The sequence below is a fragment of the Crinia signifera genome, chromosome 3 (genome assembly GCF_055691185.1).
Source record: "Crinia signifera chromosome 3, ASM5569118v1, whole genome shotgun sequence".
NCBI classification, from domain to species: domain Eukaryota; kingdom Metazoa; phylum Chordata; class Amphibia; order Anura; family Myobatrachidae; genus Crinia; species Crinia signifera.
This window is the reverse complement of record NC_139219.1, coordinates 259,345,011-259,363,778: the sequence shown is the minus strand read 5'-3', so window position 1 is coordinate 259,363,778 and position 18,768 is coordinate 259,345,011. Positions and strand designations below refer to the sequence as shown.

Sequence of the window (18,768 nt, the reverse complement as noted above, 5' to 3'; positions counted from 1 at the left end):
ACTCACCCAAATCTAATTCTCTCTGCACATGGTTTTGTCCATTTGAGAAGGAATTTGCCTCTGAGAGTGAACCAGAATTAGGACCAATTTATCAGAAGCAGAGCCGGCTCCACCAGTAGGCAGCTTTAGGCAGCTGCCTTGAGCACCGGGATCTGGAGGGGGCGCTACCAACAAGTCTGCCCATCAAAAAATCAAAGATGAGTATGGGAAAGCTACTGTATATTGGTGGATATGAGGCAACAAATTCATCAAAGTTTACGAAACACATCTTGGTATTTACTAAGCTTAATAGGTAATGACCCTCTGATTCTGACTGACACAGTAGTAACTTGATTTCACCTGGCGGATGGATGGGCAATGGGCTGGGGGTGGTCGAGGAGAGAGTGAGTCGTACCTTATTTTCAAATATTATTTCTTTACATATATATTTTATATTTAATGTTTCCTTTTAGTATTTGTTTACTATAATTCTACCATAGATACAGTTTATTAATGCATGACAATGGGCCTTCTATTGGTTTGTACTTTACATTGTCCATTATCCCAGACAACCGATTTATTGTTGTCTAACTTATAGACAATATGTTATAATATTTAGTGGTACAATCCCAAATTATACCTTTATATGGATAGTTACATACTCAATTTATCACTTTGTCTTGACTTGTTTTGACAACAATATATAACCTGGATACTGTATTTATATACTGTATTTTATTGTCCATCATGCAGTACATTAATAAAAAACAAAACAAAAAAAACAAAGTTGTCTATGAGAGGATCCTTGTTGTATTGAATGCAGGTGGCTGCTGTGGAACTTCTAAGACCTCACCTCCATACTTTCTCTTGAGCCATACTTCCCTACTTTGCTACACCCTCTTCTTGTTCTCTGAAGTGAGTGGCAAAGGGAGTCCCCCAAGGAAAGCAGGGGACTTGCCCACCTTCCCAGGGTGGGGCTAGGAAGACGACCCATTTTTTTGGGAGCCTCCCTGCCATTCTGGAATGTTAGGCAAGTATGCCTTAATGGGTTGGAAAGTGTATTGGTGGTAGTTTGGGGGTTGAGGGGGGGGGGGGTGCAGTAGTTTGAAGTTTTGCCTAGGGTGCTGAGAAGCCTTACGCCGGCCCTGACCAAAGGGGATGGGCATGGGAGGAAGTGACTAGAGTAGAGGTGAGGTGTCAGTCAGTCAGAGGTGCAGAGAGAGAAGGAGGGAGAGTGGATGCAGAAGAGGTTGGAGCTCAGAATGTAAACATTCCTATAACTATATCACCACAGATTTCAGCACCATTACAGTGGGATGACTTATGCTCCATCCTACTATTCTGAGCCATTGTCAGCTCTATAAATTCCTTGTACTTTTAATATAAGATGATATAATTTATATAGAAACTGTTTCCTGAACAAATTACTTACCTTCTAAACTCCTGAGACATGGTCCGTGTAAAAAAAAAACAGCCTTGGACCAGTGTAGCTGGCACATACAATAAACATTGCATGGTGCAGAACAGTATTTCTTTGAAAGTCTGATCCACCTCCCTTGGTCAGTGATGGGTGGGCGAGTGACCGATGGGATGCCAGTCCTTCAGGACTCTAGGGATCTAGTATATGAAGGGTCTAGTATCTAATAGCAGCGTTATACCGGTGTTAAACCGAAGGAAACCAGAAGGCAAACAACAAACCAACATTACTTCTGATGGACTGCATTATAACCACAAAACTCAGGAACATTAGGTGCTCTCTACTCACCTTTGCCATGAGAACACCTGGACCAGGCCCACCACCCCTATGGCTGAGAACACCAGGACTGCCCTCAGGCCTACCCCTCATGGTGAGCATGGAGCTGTGGGGGGAAAGCACCAGGGCCAGCCTATGTAGCACCACTTCCCCCATACTTGAACGTGCTCCCCACTTGCTCATAACCACCTGAGACCAGGACATTTCTGACTATGAAAATTATTTCTAATGATATTGCCAGTCCCTTGCAAAGGTGTGTTCATGTCTTTTCTTTCTCCCCCGCTATGCAGCATACAGCTACCCCACCATGTGCTATTCCTGTAATGTGTAATGCAGATTGCACACCCTGCCAGCGCTGACCTATGCAGTGCACCCAGATGGTTGCCTCAGATGCTTTCTCTGTGAGCAGGATGTGGGTCACGTGGATGTTTCTGTGCAGCGTTTATCATGCTACTACACAAGTATTTTCTTTCCAACATCTGCATCAGGTCCTTGTATGACTCGCCCCTTACAGTGTAACCTTCGTAGTGCGCCCACCATGGCTGCCTCATCTGGTGCACTTGTGGGTGGGATGAAAAATACATGGACCTGAGTATACACTGAAATCACCAATTTTGGGTAATTTCTTTTAGGGGTAATCTATTCCACCCAGGGTAATCCTACGCAGAGCGCCTAAAATGGCTGCCGCTCTCGGTACCTTGTCAGGGTGGAGTACACAACCCATGGAAGTTATTATCCAAAATGTGTTGGGTCTTTTTGTTCCTGCGCACTGTTCCCAGTGGTCGGGGTTAGCTGCTCCACTTATTGGGTGACTGGGCCAATCGAGGGTAGGCAGTAGAATGGGGGTTCAGTGAAGCGCTCCACCCCTTTGGTGTTTGGTGCGATGACACAATTATAAGCCGGTTTGTTTTGCTTAAATTGCCTTTAATGAAATAATAGTAGTACAAAGGGTTAACAATGTTACATAGAATACAATATGTGCGGTTGGCACATATACACACAAGGATGAGGCGGGGGGGGGGGGGAGGGGTGGTTTGGTAACACAAACAGCGGTGGTGGGATAGTGGGATTGGGGTATTGGGGAATGTTCCGATTCCGTGGGTCTCTGGATAGGGACAGAGTCCGGGGTCGGGTGATGACCATCCAGAGACCCACGGAATCGGAACATTCCCCAATCCCACTATCCCACCACCGCTGTTTGTGTTACCAAACCACCCCTCCCCCCCCCCCCGCCTCATCCTTGTGTGTATATGTGCCAACCGCACATATTGTATTCTATGTAACATTGTTAACCCTTTGTACTACTATTATTTCATTAAAGGCAATTTAAGCAAAACAAACCGGCTTATAATTGTGTCATCGCACCAAACACCAAAGGGGTGGAGCGCTTCACTGAACCCCCATTCTACTTATTATCCAAAATGCTGCACCAATCCTGCATTAGGCTTACTGTGTGCTCAAGGGTTTCATTTGTCTGTGACTTGTCTTTTACTGTACTACCAACATCCTCTGTATTATCATTGTTTTTAATGTCTGTATTGGGGCTTGAGTCCTGTTGGAGAAAGTGAGCTATATAAATTAAACTTACTTACAATGGGGCAGATGTATTAAGCCTGGCTAAGAGATAAACTGGAGATAAAGTGGAAGGAGATAACGCAACAGCCAATCAGCAGTGTTTGAAATATGGCAGTTGGAATTTGATTGGCTGGTGCGTGATCTCCTTTCACTTTTTTTTCACTTTATCTCCAGTTTATCTCTTCGCCAGGCTTAATACATCTGCCCCTATGTGTTATACAGCAGACTTATATTTACTCTTCAGAAATAAATCACTAAGCAGTTCTGATATAATGAATATTCATTGTTGTCAGTATACAAATATAGAAATGTATAAGAAATGTTTATAGGTGGAGAAATCCTTTCTGATAATTATGACTCCAGAATGACAATGTACAACTGATGAGTTGTAAGCCATAAATAAAATTACATTCATACATATATTACAATGAGTTTTAAGATACTGTAGGTCCTCTGGTTCCTGTTTTTACATCCACCCTAAGACGAGCGTTATACAAGAACACCGGCTATGTGGATGAGATTCTGGCGCTCCTGTCAGTTTCTTGGAGTCTGTACTTAATTTGCAGTTTTTTAAACAGCGTTTGCCTAAATGGTTGGCACAAAAAGAAATAAATGACAGGATCAAGGCAGACATTAGCCGACGATAACAGCAAGGTCACCTCCTTTATATAAAACAGATTTGTCTTTTGTTGGCAGGTGTAACCAAAGTCCGTTTGACTTATGGTATATGGTATCCGACACAGGTGATATGGGACAAAGCAGATAATGAATACAATTAAAATGCTGTATATGTTCCGTGTGGATTTCCGGCCGGCGTTTGAGCCTCTTCTGAATCTTTGTCGAGATCTGTATATTTTCCTTGAAATGGACACATAAAATATTACAAGCAAGGAAAAGGTAATGACAAAGATGCATATGCAGATATAGGTGGAGGCCTTGTGCCACTGGATGCCCAGCCTGCTTTTCAGCTTGGCACAACTTGGTTGTTCTGTGTCGTCTTTGTATTGGTTGGTTAGGATCATATTCGGTACTGAAATAAAAGCCATGGTCGCCCACACCATGCCAGATATGACCTTGCTGTAATGGACACTTTGAAAGGAAGAGGCATGCATTGGTCTCACAATCTTGTAGTACCTATCAAATCCAAGAATGCCCAAAAATACTATTCCGATATACATGTTTAAATAAAATATAACGGCCGAAAAGCGGCAGACGAAGACACGCAGCTGAGCATTTCCCAGCCCTGCGTCGCTTATTATTTTCATTGGGAACGTGAGGGTCATTAAAAGATCAGCAATCACAATGTTTTTCAGGTAAACAATGAAGCTCCTGTTACTGGGGATGTAGCAGAAAATCCATAAATTCAGCCCATTTAGGGAGAAGCCCACAATGAAGATCAGAGTGTATATAGTGGGCAGGACTTTGGTGACCACATCTGCATTAGGAACACATTCACCTTCTGAATTATTGACTTTCTCCTCTGTGAAGTTACTCATTTTTACAATTAGGAGGCTGAATGTCTTAATTGTCTACTTTATGGCAACACTTGTGGTGCAGAGCTATGTGGAGTGTGGTCTCGTCCTAATGGATTGCAGTCTAGCTTACAGAGCTTCCAGTTAATATATGCAAATACCAATGAGACACAGTAAATAGATCAAAGTGACGGCATACAGCTGCCTCCTTTTCTTTCTTTCTTTCTTTCTTTCTTTCTTTCTTCAGCCTTTTACTGCGTTATATTTGAAAGTAAGTTGTAATGTTGTTGTGGCCATTGTGCCTATGCATAAAGTCTGTGCAGGATTTGAACCTTTGTAAACTATTGGAGGCTGTTTGCTTTGGACTTGCTACCTTGGCGGAATACAGTTCACAACATTCCAACGGCTCATTCACGCCCTCCGGGCTGAAAGGTTACCTCCCCAAGATGTGTCTTCCTTGCTGACGTGCACGTTTTCTGTGGCTTCTGATTACTTCCAGCAACAGCTGCAGAGATAAAGATATGTGTTATTGCCAGATTTATATAAATATATTGTATAGATCAAAATTCTAGTTTTTGCTACTTGGTACACCTCATCTACAATTGCATTTTTTAGGCAACACAGATTTTGGTTGTGGATCATTTTGTGATATCAATATAATAGGACTGGGCAAGTTTCAGTTATCCTCCACAGTGGCGGATTCAGGAGGGGGGGGGGGGGCACCAAGGTATGCAAAATGGTAGCATCATTGTTTCATGCTAAGTCCACAGACCTGCTAGATCTGTGAGGCAGTCGGATGTAGGGGAGCAGCCAGAAATACAGAGAATGAACGTCCCAGCACTGTGGAAGAAATAATGTGCTGCTGTCTGTCCTCAGGCACATACAGATGGAGCCAGCCTCATCTAGCGGCGGTCTGGTGGACGGATCGCCAACCACCAGCCCCTGCCAGCCGCTAGGAGGGGACGCACACACATCCCCTTCCGACGGAGCTCCTCGTCGGTCCCCGCTGCCTCCTCGCACCCCCCCCTAACCCTTCCCATCTTCCTGAAGCAGATCCCAGATTTAAAGATACCTCTCCACCATTAGTCCCCCATAGATTTCAGATATTTGTCAGTTAGTTTCAGCAAAATCAGATCATACATGCTGATTTACCACCAGCTCGGCATGGCGAGGGGCGGCATAGCACGCATTCTGGGGGCATGCAAAGGCAGGCAATGCTAGGTAGAGGTGGAGTGGGGGACATGTCTGCAAAGTCGGGTCAACACAGACCCTTCCCCACTACACAATGCTGAGATTACAGTCATTGGGGCAGATGTATTAAGCCTTAACAAGAGATAAATGCAAGGTTGATAACAAGAGATAAACATCCAGCTAATCAGCTCCTTACTGCAGCGGCGTAACTACATTTTGGGCGCCCCCCCGCCGTTAAAGGGAGGGCACCCAGTCACTCACCCGCCCCTCCGCCCGCCGCACCAACCCCCGCAGTCTTACCTAGGTTCAGTACGCGCTTGTCCCGGCTCCCTTCTTCTGCTATGAGGACCACCACAAAATGTCTGCCCCCATACAGCAGACAGTTTCAGAGAACTGTGTGCTATATGGGGGCGGCCATTTTGTGGTGGTCCTCAGCAGAAGAAGGGAGCCGGGACCAGCGCATACTGAACACTGGTAAAGACTGGGGATGGGGGGGTTTGCGGGGGTTGGGGCGGCGGGGTGTAACGTAACTATAGCACTGCAGCCCCCGGCGCCCGCACATGCATAGCGCCCCCCACGCGGGGGCTGCGGTGCTATAGTTACGCCACTGCCTTACTGACTTTTTTCAAACACAGGCTGTAACATGGCAGTTAGCAGGTGATTGGCTGGACGCTTATCTTTCTTTATCACCCTTACATTTATCTCTTAGCTTAATACATCTGCCCCATTGTGAGGCTGGGAGACGGGCTGAAAAGCCACCCAATTTTCAGTTGTCAATTTGTCAGAACATGTATAACACGGCTTAGCTGTTTTTCCAAATGTAGCAAGTAGATGGATTCTAACATATTTTTGCAACAGTAGAATTTGTATAAAGTAATAGATTAGAGAAGCACATTTTTAGAAAAATCACAAAGCGTGGCTTTTGCACAGTCCAAGGTGTGCCAAATTGTGCCATACATGTCACAGTAAAACCAATATGTATGTGGACACATCTGTGTTACAGATCTGCCAAGCTTGGAATGCTTTACTAGAAATGATCTGCAAATCTACTAAATACCATACACTAGCAATCTACAGCCACAATAGATCTGGGAAATTCAACATGTTGGACAACCTGGTATAACAATAGCAATCAATTTTTGGTCTGTGAACCCCATACATTACAGATTTACCTTCACAATTATATGCAAAATGCCAAATTGCTGATGTAAGGGGTGCTTCACTACCATTGCTGGCTGTAAAAGTACAGCTTGAGTTAATGAGAACTTGCTGAAGCTGCAGTTAAGACAAGCCAATGACGATTGACCCAAATCTCTAAATCTGTATTAAAATTAGCGCAATATCATGTTAAATTCACATGATAAGATCATGTTGCTATATCGTAGCAGAGGTTATGCAAGATTAATCTTTTCTGTGTCTTCAAGGAGCCTCATGTTCAATGTGCACGTTCTCTGCAAAACTGTCTAGAGACATTTTTCTTGAAGTCTGACACTTCCATTTTTAGCTTCCTAGTCTCATTCACGGATAGATTTATCAGAATCGTTATACCAGATGCGGATGTGATAACATTGCCCCATCTCAGGGTTGACGACTTTATCAGTCTCCTCTCTGGGAGAAGCTTTAGGGTGACGCCATTAAGCCCCTCCCCCCGGATGTAAAATACCCCAATTAACGGATCTCCGTGGAGGGGGCGGGGCTAAAATTACACGATTGTGGACATTTTAGCTCCGCCTCCTCCTCTGCAACCCGCAGATTGCTGCATTTAAATGCAGAGGTCAGGGGGAAGACGCCAAAATCAGGGGGGGGGGGGGGGGCATGGGGGTCCCCCAGAATCCAGGAGGGTTGCCCACCTTTCCTGGGGGCCGGGAGGAGGACCCTTTTTTTTTTATGAGAAGAGTGAACTTTGTTTTATTTAAAATCACGGTTTACATGGAAAATGCTAAGGATCTGTTTATAACAGTGGTAAAGACATTTTCTCTAGCTTTTTAGCAGGAGAAATAGATGTAAACACTAGCTTAAAAAACTGAAACAGCAGAGAATCACTGTTCTCATTAACATTTTAAAGGAGACATAAAAGTTTTGCAGTGCAAAACTATTGGTTAAAAAAAAAGTGCTATATGCTTTTAAACATAATTGCAAGTCATGGCGAAAAGCAGGGAGGAGCCTGACACAATCATGGTTTTGTCCCATAATGCACCTCTCACTTAATTTCAGCAAGTTATGCATGACCATTTTGTATATGTGCGAACTTAGGGCTTGTTTCTGGTTGACTTGGTAACGGAGTCCCAGACTGCCGGCCCCGTTGAATCGCATGTGCCCACTGCTGGATAAATCATTTAATGGTCGGCGAATATCGAACGATTTTTCTTGGCACCGCCGTCACGCTGGAATTTACACGGGAAGGCCCATGAAACCGCCCAAGTCCGCCCCCGTACAGCCCCCCGTGCGAGCAACACGTCGACAGTGCAGGTCCGCGAGGCCGCTCGCACAGAAGCCCTGCACATGTACGTAACTGATTATGAGCATGCGCAGGGCACCTCCATTGGTCCACCGTGCGATCGTGGGGGGCCGAATGGACTAGAATTGGGAGCTTAATGCATGTGTAGTCCAGATACTGATCTTCAGAAATGCGAAAAGCTTCACCCAACAGCTCGTGAGCCCCGACAGACTGTCTTTTGTCCCAGCATTATAAATGACAGTAATATGGTGATATTTTCCAACTAAATGTTGCAAAAAGTGTCAATTTTATAACTCACTTTCTCATTTCTCTTTAAATATTCTGTACTTGTGTAGTTTCACGGCTCCAGCATAGCGCCGTGCTACTTCCGGGTTTTACGCTCGGCACAAACTAACTTAACTCCATGCCAACATGGATAATTCATACCCCCACTATCCATGTTGGCATGGAGTTGATTTTAGATAGCGTAGTAAGCCACCAAGCCCGCAGCGTGGGCGAGCGAAGCGAGTCCCGCAAGCTGGCGCCGTGAAACTACACATGTACCAAATATTCTGCTGCATTTAATTCATTGTCACGATTTTATCTGAAACATATTTGAAGCAGCTGAAACATTCTCTCATCTTGCATGCGTTTAGTCTAAAGTTTAAAATGTCTAATTATACACTAGGGGAAGGTATCGGTGCTGAATACTGCTGCTATATATCAAGATTATTAAATTGCTTCATGGATATTGGAAAATATAAAAGACATATGTTTTTTATATCAATATTTTCTATGTACGGCAACTTGTTTCCAGCTTTCTATTAAAAAAGTATTTCCTTCTGTGTAAAGCCTCCGAATAAATTATTAAATTCTTTCCGTGTGTGTTTCAAATTTATGCTGTCCCTAACCAATCCCCAGAGGACCGATGTTTGTCATTGTAATGTCCGGTTTAGATGCCAATTCAAATATAAAACACCATAAAACAATTGTATAAATGATGATAATAAGTTTGTTTGACGTGTATAGCTCCAGTGAAATGTAAACATTTTCTAATACAGTCTCATAAAGATGAAATTAGCAAATTGGATTATAGATAAATACTACATGTTCCAGCAAATCCTAATTTTTAGCAGTTTGCTTGTTAATAGAGAATCAGCTGGAGCACTACGCACTATTAAATATATGGCAGTTTTTGTTTTGTATAAAATTATTTTATTACAGGTTGAGTATCCTGTATCCGTACATCCTTTATCTGAATTATTCCAAAAACCGTGGTTTTTGGAATCATTCAAATTTTTTTTTTAACCCTCTTTTCATACTTACCAAGTCCCCGGGCGTCCACAGCAGGCCTCCGGCATCTTCTCCAGGGTCTCCAGCGGTCCCAGGAATGCATTGCGCGAGTGTGCGCGCGCGCCGGTGACGCCACCTGTGCGCGCGTACACTCCCGCAATGCATTCCTGGGACCGCTGGAGACCCAGAGAAGATGCTGGAGGCCTGCTGTGGACGCCCGGGGACTGCGTGGACGCCGAGGGACCACCGGACACCATCAGGGGACAGATAAGTATGCCTAAAAAAAAAATATTCCAAAAACCGAAAAATTCCCCTATCCGGAATGCTCGTGGTCCCGAGCATTTCGGATAGGGGATACTCAACCTGTATTTCAAACTGTGTCTGAGTACATTCTATATTTTATTTATATATATATATATATATATATATAATGACGCCCTCGCTGCTGTGTAAGGTAGATAGATATACTGTGTGTGTGTGTGTATGTATGTATATATGTATATATATATATATATATATATATATATATATATATAAAGATTCACTACTCTAATCAAGATTATAAATTAAATTGACAATTAAAAAACTGTGTCCTTATTATAAGTACTACAAGCACTGAGTGGACATAGAGACCAGAAGACTTATTGTGCAATGTATTTATATATATATTTTTTTTTATCTACACAGAAGTTAGAAATTATCCGGTTGTAAAGGTAGTTTTTAAACCTAGAATAAAACAGCCTTTCATGAAACTTTAAAACAGTAAAACGAATTAATACTAAAATAAATAATGTTTCTGCCAGCAACAAATGCTTAATAAATACCAGTGATAAAAATAAAAGTTTAAAAAAACAGAAGTAAAACCCAATGTACACAATTGCAGCTGTGTGTGTGTGTGTGTGTGTGTGTACTGCGTATGCAGGTCGGTAACTTTGCAAGTCTTATAAGAAGCCCTTTGCTTACAGAAAATCCCCATGGCACGCAGTAACAGTAATGCTATTGTCTTAGTTTATACTAACCTGACTTATTAGTAGGTGCACGCCTGAGAGATTTCACATGTCCTAGATATAGATGATATACTGGTTCTGTTTCACGATCAGTAGCATCCAGGAGACTGACTTGAAAATACTTTTCCAACTTACACCGAGTTATTAGAAAAAAAAAAAAGTGTTTTGGAATTGTCTGCCCACAAGTTGTTTAAATGTCAAATAGTACAGATGAGCATAATGCGTTAGTTACACACAGTGTCATCTGTGTTGGGTTTGTAAGATGTCTACAGTCTAAAGGCTCAGCCCACAATCCTTCAAAAATCCTAATGAAGAATATCGTTCCCATGTCTGTGCTTGACCTTTATGCTTCTGTAATATTAACTTCCTTTCCGCTGAACACATTGGTGGATGCCGTTCGCTCCACATTAAAGGCTGAACTCTCAAATAAACTAATAGGAAACTGTTTCATTTGATATCAATCTGCAGATTTATGTTGAATTTATAGTAAACACAGATTGCTTTAAGAGGAACAAAGAGTAGTGACCTGCATGGATGTTAATTCAGTAGCATTCCTGTTATTTATGTCAGAGGGGGTGCTGCAGGTACAGGCTACTCCACAGTGTCAGGAGCTGGGTGCTGAAGTGTGTGCATGCAGCACTCGGCTCACGTCACTGAGAAGGAGTCTGCAGTACAGCCTGAGTCTCTGAGAGCAGCCCAGCACCTGCTGCCCCCAGAGTGATGCACACAGTGGACGTGCCCCCAGAGTAACTTACACAGGGGGACTTCTGTAAGGTCACATTCCTGTCAGCAATGCCACAGACAAACTAGACAAATGCCTAAGGTAAGGACATCCCAAGCCTATTGTCAGCTTATCTTAACAGTAGGCAGCAGCAGATTGTGTGGCATGGGAACTGGGATGCGCTGATGGTGTTGACAGATGCTGATGAAACTGATGGATAAGTGAAGAGGAAACCGACTGGATACGGTGCCGTATTCTAGGTATGCAGCTGCCCGCTTTAATGAGCTGTCAGACGTTTCATGTGTGGCAGTCCATCCATCATTGCCTCTTGGTACCCACTTACCAGCAATAGCGAGCTTCCAACAGGCTGCAGTACCAATACCAGGAAACAGGGGGAACAGATAGCCGCAAGGCACTAGGAAGCAGCAGCTTGCTGGCTCCAACATGCACTGGATCTATCCAACACTATTAGGGAGGCTGTAAGTGTATGCTAATGGGACTGTGCAATGTGTTTTGTGAGTGAGTAAGCAATATGGTGTGGAGTAATGTAAATAATGAGCAATATGGTAGAGTGTAATGTGAATAAGAAGCATTATGGTGTGTTGTAATGCGAATAACAATTGGGTAACCAAGGTTACCAAATTGAGTGGTTGATGTGAGGGGTTTTTCTATAGTAGCAGCTGCTTCAATTAGAGGATAGTCAGTCCTCTTGAGAACAAAAAAATACACAACACTATGCTGCTGTGAAGATCACATCAGCATACAAAGCAGCGCTGAACAATAATTAAATTAAAATAAACACTATTTAATATGAGTAAATACACAAATAAAAATCAATGTAAAATCACAATGACATAAAAAGGCATAGTAGTGCAAAGGGACCTGAGGTATAGTTGATGCCACATCAGTCTGTAATGGGCTTGGGGGCATATAGTATAGCCATATTTTGCCGTATATACTGGAGGTGTAAGGGGTATCTCCGGAGGTGTAGTTAATATTTACCGAGCCGGTCGCCACAAATGAGGTGGGTGGTTATCCTTGAATGGAAAGCAGTCCCATATACTCCTTGTGTAAAGGTCAGCAATCAGCTGAGGTGGGGGAACTAATTTCTCTATGCCACCTAATCCCCCCCCCCCCCCCATTAGGCAGAGACAGGGCCAGTAGTAGGGTTTTGGCATACCCCTGCAAACTAGAATGCTTTTCTGGGGGGCGGGCAGCTAACATCACCAGATGTCAGCTGCCCGCCTTGGTCGCATAGCATGGTGCTGCAAATTTGAGTCACCATAGAGTGACTTAGACTTGCGAACGCATGAGACTTCATCGTGACCATTGAATGATTTCGGCCCTGCATGCAAGGCTATGAATGGATGTTTATGAAAAACCTCAATTTGCATACATGCGGGGACATTCGACGTGCGAGGAGGGGGGGCTGCGTTTAATTGGCACACAAAGCTGTGAAATTCGCAGCTTTGCAAGTCAACCAGAACGAACCCCTAAAGCAGCTAAAAATTACAGTATCTGGTTGATAGGTTAACAGTGTCTAGGTTGACACCATATGTTTCACCTACATTACATGATCAAATGGACAACATTCTACATGGACTCCTACTGGGAACAGTAAGCATGGCGAGCCATGCAGGGGGACATGTTTTTTTCTACTTAGTCCTTCACCATGTCAACCAGTTAAGGGTCAACACTATCAACCTTTTGACTGTTGACCCTTTACACCATAACCAAGAATTGCATGAGAAAAAAAATATATATCCTAATTTGGAATAATTCAAGGATAAAACAAACTAAGAACAAACTGTAAAAAAAAGAAGTAACCAGCAGCAAATGAACGGCCATATATAAATGTTATAAAGTTCAGCACTTGCCACCTGTAGTTCTTTATTAAACATTTTTACTATCAAATCTAAAAAATAGTAATAAGCTGAGCGATCTCCTAGCAAACAACATTTCATGTTGGTGTAAAAAAAACCACCCAAACATCTAAAACAGTTTTAGATACACTAAAAAAAAAAAAACTGTTATAGACCAGAGTTCATATCCACCTTTAAAAATAAAAATGTAATAACTGGAAGGAAGGACTGACCACACATACTGTAGAATGGAGGTGTTGGAACAATCTGAGAATTGCAACATAAAGATTAAAGGAAACCACAAATATTAATGCTTTAGTGGCTACACTACTATAAAGTAGAAATTCAGAACATGACTCCGGCATCAGATCAAGACCTTCTGAATAGACTGATGCTGTAGAACTGGTGCAATTGTGCCACAAAATACATTCATTAGTTTTGTTAGTGAAATACAGTAGGCATTCGCAATTAAGCATCAATAAGTCTTTATAGTAGAGCAGATATAACTATTCATTCCATGTATGAAAAAAAATCCTAAACATGCCTACAGAAGCCTAAGCAAATCTAATAGAAAAGATAGATCCCAAGCTGACCATCATCAACATCAGAGCATTTGTACAGTATATCCCACTGATTACCTACACATAATAGGGCTTTTTTCCAGCGTGCTAGTCACCTGGTCTGCATGTGTTTCTAAATGTTTAAACTCTTACTGAACTTCTGATAGGACACACTATCACTCCCACATCTTAGCCGACCAGGAGCAAGCATTCATGTAACGACACACGTTTGCTTACATGCATATGTATATTTTTGCTTTCTTGGTTGTGGACAGCACGTTTCACACGTGTTACTCATACTGCATTATCTCCATGGACTGCCCAAACCAAGTCATGCCCTCAGAAGGAACCTCAAAAGACACTGGGGCAGATGTATTAAGCCTGGCGAAGAGATAAATTGGAGATAAAGTAGAAGGAGATAACGTACCAGGCAATCAGCTGTGTTTGAAATATGTGTTGGGAGTTGATTGGCTGGTGCTTTATCTCCTTCCACTTTAGGTAGTATTCAACTACACAGCAAGTGCACGGCAGCATACGCTGTTTTGGATTCGCTGTGTTTCCGCCATCCTCCCTGTCCGCAGCCAGCCCTCCCTTTCACCTTATTCAATTCGTCTAGGGCTTGCTGCCCCTGCCGGCGAAACTGATGAAATCTAGCGCACTGAATACTGCCCTCAGCAGCAAGGGGATGGCAGAAGGCAGGGGGGCAGCGGCAGACATCCTGGCGGTGTCAGGGAGGGAGAGCGGCTGGCGCAGAGGACGGGGACGGGTCCAGCAGCAGCAGACCACAGGCTCATGCAAACACAGCACTAATGGAGGAAAAAGAAAATCAACAAAAAAAGAAAAATATATTAATGCGGCGTTGGTAAAGAAATAAAATAATAAATAAATTGACTTTTAGACACCAAAAAATGAATAAAAAACATTTATTTAATAAGTACAAATTTCAGTTCACCTAAAAAATATGTTGAATGCAGAACGGAGAACTTCACCCCAAAAAAAAAAAGTTTACACAGTTCTCCATTTTGGCATTGAATACACTTTCGGCGAACTATGCAAAAATCCCCATAGAAATACAACAGCGAATAGCGGCAACTATGAAACGGCGAATTGGCTGGCATTCGCTGTTCGCTTTCGACGAACAGTGATCACTGAATACGGCGTATATCATTTCCGTAAAAAAACTGTTTCGCAGTTTTGCCAAAAAACAGCCCTGTTCACCGAAAAAAGTAGTGAATCAAGAGCATTGAATACTGCTCATTATCTCCAGTTTATCTCTTCGCCAAGCTTAATACATCTGCCCCATTATGCCATAAATTTACTTCTTTCATGTCAAGGAAAAAATGACGCAGACTGCCATACCTAGCGACTCTTTGGAAATATTAGGAGATCTCAAAGTCTACAAACCAGACCATTCCACTCTGTAACTTCGGCACTGAGAGAAGTTTTACTGTATATACTATATATACTGTAGTATAAGGTTTTCTTCTGTAAAGTGATACAATACCATAATAGAACATTAACAACAATAACTCAATAACTTCTATAGAAGAAGGTATAAGAATCAAGAAGTGGAATTGTACCCAGAGAAGATACAAACATCCTTTCACCACTGTAATAGGAATACAAAATAGTAGGCAATACAATTTGCTGCTACATAAACATAGCTATGATTTATTTATTATCAGTATAATATACTCACTTGTGGGGTCAAATGAGGAGAAAGTGCCAATGGGCTTAGGAAAGGAAGTGAGCAAGTCACTGACCGAGGGTGATGTTTTTTTTATAAGAGAAGTTGGTTCCTGCTCAGGGCAAATAAAATAACAGGTCCAGCTACGAGCTGCTTGGGCTTCTCTGAAGGACATTGATCAGTTGTTGATCTGTGTCCTCTATAGTGCCCATACAGTCAGTGATTGTCTGCGGATAGGACAAATAATGTTTGATAGTTCATTCATTAGTTGTCTGGATGGGGGAACTGAGGGGCAGATTTATTAAACTTGGTGAAGTGATAAAGGGGGAAATTTACTAAAAGACATTTGTAAAAAATAGGTGTATTTGTATCCAGAAATACACTTATTTTTGACATTTACTATCCCGAAAATACGGCAATTCGTATTCGTATTGATAGCACATCAATACGAATACGAATTGCCGTATTTTCGGGATAGTAAATGTCAAAAATAAGTGTATTTCTGGATACAAATACACCTATTTTTTTTACAAATTTCCTTTAGTAAATTTCCCCCAAAGTGTCTGGTTTTTATCACCGGCCAATCAGCTCCTACCTGTCATTTTTCAAACCAAGCCTGTAACTTCACAGTTAGGAACTGATTGGCTGGTAATAAAAACCAGACACTTTATCACTTCACCAAGCTTAATAAATCTGCCCCTGAGTTGGTCATAATCATACATATAAAAAAGATTTAGAGACAGGTAAACTTGATACTACACAATCACTTTCATTAATTCACACATGACAAGATTATTTTATACAATACTATATAAAGGCATACAGTGGATAGAAATCCCCTTACCCTCATGAAGCTCTCACTTATTTGATCCTTGTTGCACTGGTGCTATAGATCCATTTCATGCCCCACAATACTCAGAGATTTTTTTATGATCACCATGTTTTTGGTTCAATTCAGGTAACGTCTTGTGTTCATCTTACATTGAATGTTATATGCACAGATACACAGAACAGTGACAGTACACGCTGAACGCACATGCAATGGTTTGTGGTATATCTTATATAAATCAGCATACAGGATATTCTGCCGTCATGCTGCCTATGTGTACTCCACTCCTTCGTGTGCTGTGGTCATCACACTTCACCTAGTGTTTTCATTACAGTAGTTATAGTAATGGGGAAGTAATGTCATGTAGCATTGTATCACATGTTGCCCATTGTGCAAAAAACAAAACCCCCAAAACTTTATTTATATGAGATATTTCTCATACATTGTATTGTTAGCTTTAAAATGAAACAAATACATAATTGCTTTAGAGGGCAGCTCTATAATCACATCTGATGTGTATCTCTAGCTGAAGTGGGTGGGGATTGCTCCTCAGTCTTGTAGTGTAGCGCTGGGCTGTGACATCATAGTCAGTGACACATGGCTTACCCATTACCAATATGGAGGAGTAGCTGCTCAGGTTAAGTTGGTGGTAGCAAAGTTACCTGTGCTCTAGTTAAGTTCAAGATAAATTAGACCAGAGATAGATACAGTATGGGCTGTCTGACAGTCGCGTGGTCATGACTCATGGGGGAACGCATGAAGCATCCCCGTGTCTCTGTATGCTGATTGGCCCGAGCAAAGTGCAGGGAGGCATAGAGAGATCTAAAACTTAAGTGGTCACTTTGTTGTGCCCATGATTATTGCACTTGGTGTTGGCATGTAAGAAAGAACCTGCAGTTTTGTACTCTGACCCATTGCTAAGTAACAGTTCTGCATGCCAGGGTGTATAAAGGTAAAGGAATTCCTGGGGTTGGCATCTACTGGTAACTAGGGACCTGAATCAGATATGGTACCCATTATTTATGCAGATGAATAACTATTGGTCAACTTGGTCAAAGGCCATTGTGGTACTACACATTTGCTGCAAAGATCTTGTGGTAGTGGTCAAGTTAGGATTTATTCCCAAAGTGATTGACTGTCATGGACCATTTGTTGCTCGGAGTGGCAGAAAAACTCGGGCGTGTCTTGACCTTTATCAAGACTGCAATCCCATATGCAGCTACAATGGCCCCAGCATCCAACTTCCTGTGGTTATTCTGCAGGACAATAGTTTGAATAATTTACTTACCGTATTTACTACTAATACTGTGTTTTTGCATGCAGCCCCTGGAACTCTCAAAAACATGGGGCGCTTCAATACAAATCCAGACAAATCTGGCATTAGTTTACCAGACATACAGTACACAATAATGAACTGTAGGAAGGTCTGATCTGGCCAAACATGTAACAGGCAGTTCTGGGAAACATATTTGTAGGGAAAGACTGCGCATGTGTGCCGCAGACATGTGGATAATCAAGGATATATTACAAGTGGGTTATAATATTAATAAAAAGTTTAATAAAACATACATAATAAATCACAAATGAATAAACTAAAGCAAATAAAAAAAAAAAATGTATGTAAGGTAGTTGGTCTGTTAAAATGTTTCTGCTGTGGGGTATTTTAGAGAAAAAACATGTGACAGCATATAGCCAATAAGATCCCGTTTTGAGATCCGGGTAAATCCGGACCTGCACATCTCTAGGTTAAACCAGTTTTTAAATGTTATTTTAAATTTTATTTTGGTTTGAATGTACTGTATGCTATTAATGGTTAATAAGAGATCTATTTGCTGTATGTAAATATCACTAGGGGAGGGTTGTACTGTACTTAAGGTAAATATGTGGCCAAACTAAATGAATGTAGTAATGCAAAACATTCCAGAGCTGCTATGGTGCCAAAGGGGGAGCGCGTACTAATTACCCAGTCCTGGTGTTGTGGAGGAGCATTGATGGTGCCCAGGTTTGTGCTCGCTCCCCTCCTTCATACCTATTAGCAAGCCACAGCCGTAGCCCAGCACACGCTGCTGTATTGTGATCACACCCTTCCCCCCTTGACTTCCTCATGGCTAAGCGGCTCAAAGCACCCCCCTGTTTAGGTTTGTGCCACTTTGTGGTATTAGTTGTATTTTTAAAAGGGGGCATGGAGACCACCAGCACAAAATTTGGCCCAGCATCTCTAAATCATGCTGGAGAAACTGTGAGGGAATCTGTACAATTTTTCCTTTTTTTTTTTTTTGAGTACCCCATACTAAAATATCTTTGGGAAGAAGTGTTTCTTATGATTTGTAGTGTCGTTGGGGTCAGTATCGAAGAGAACCTTGAAACGGCTCTGTTTCATCTACAGTATATAGAGGCCACTT

The 18,768-nt window shown here is 42.1% G+C and overlaps 2 protein-coding genes across 7 annotated transcripts in view; one reads left to right on the top strand and one right to left on the bottom strand.

Moving 5' to 3' along the window:
- Positions 1-18,768, top strand: part of MED12L (mediator complex subunit 12L) — a 458,604-nt gene that overhangs the window by 153,967 nt on the left and 285,869 nt on the right. The window lies entirely within an intron of this gene.
- The window catches only part of P2RY14 (purinergic receptor P2Y14), a 30,861-nt gene continuing 15,668 nt past the window's right edge, over positions 3,576-18,768 (bottom strand). Inside the window, exons 1-2 of one of the 3 annotated variants that reach the window (XM_083177949.1) lie at positions 16,382-16,530; positions 3,576-5,284 (exon numbers count right to left, since the gene is read on the bottom strand). In XM_083177949.1, the coding sequence (XP_083034075.1) occupies positions 3,814-4,803 (990 nt within the window). In that variant the 5' untranslated portion in view covers positions 4,804-5,284; positions 16,382-16,530 and the 3' untranslated portion in view covers positions 3,576-3,813. Of the gene's footprint in view, positions 5,285-10,719; positions 10,918-16,381; positions 16,531-18,768 lie in introns of those variants that run through there. The other 2 variants (XM_083177948.1, XM_083177947.1) reach the window with 2 other exon arrangements.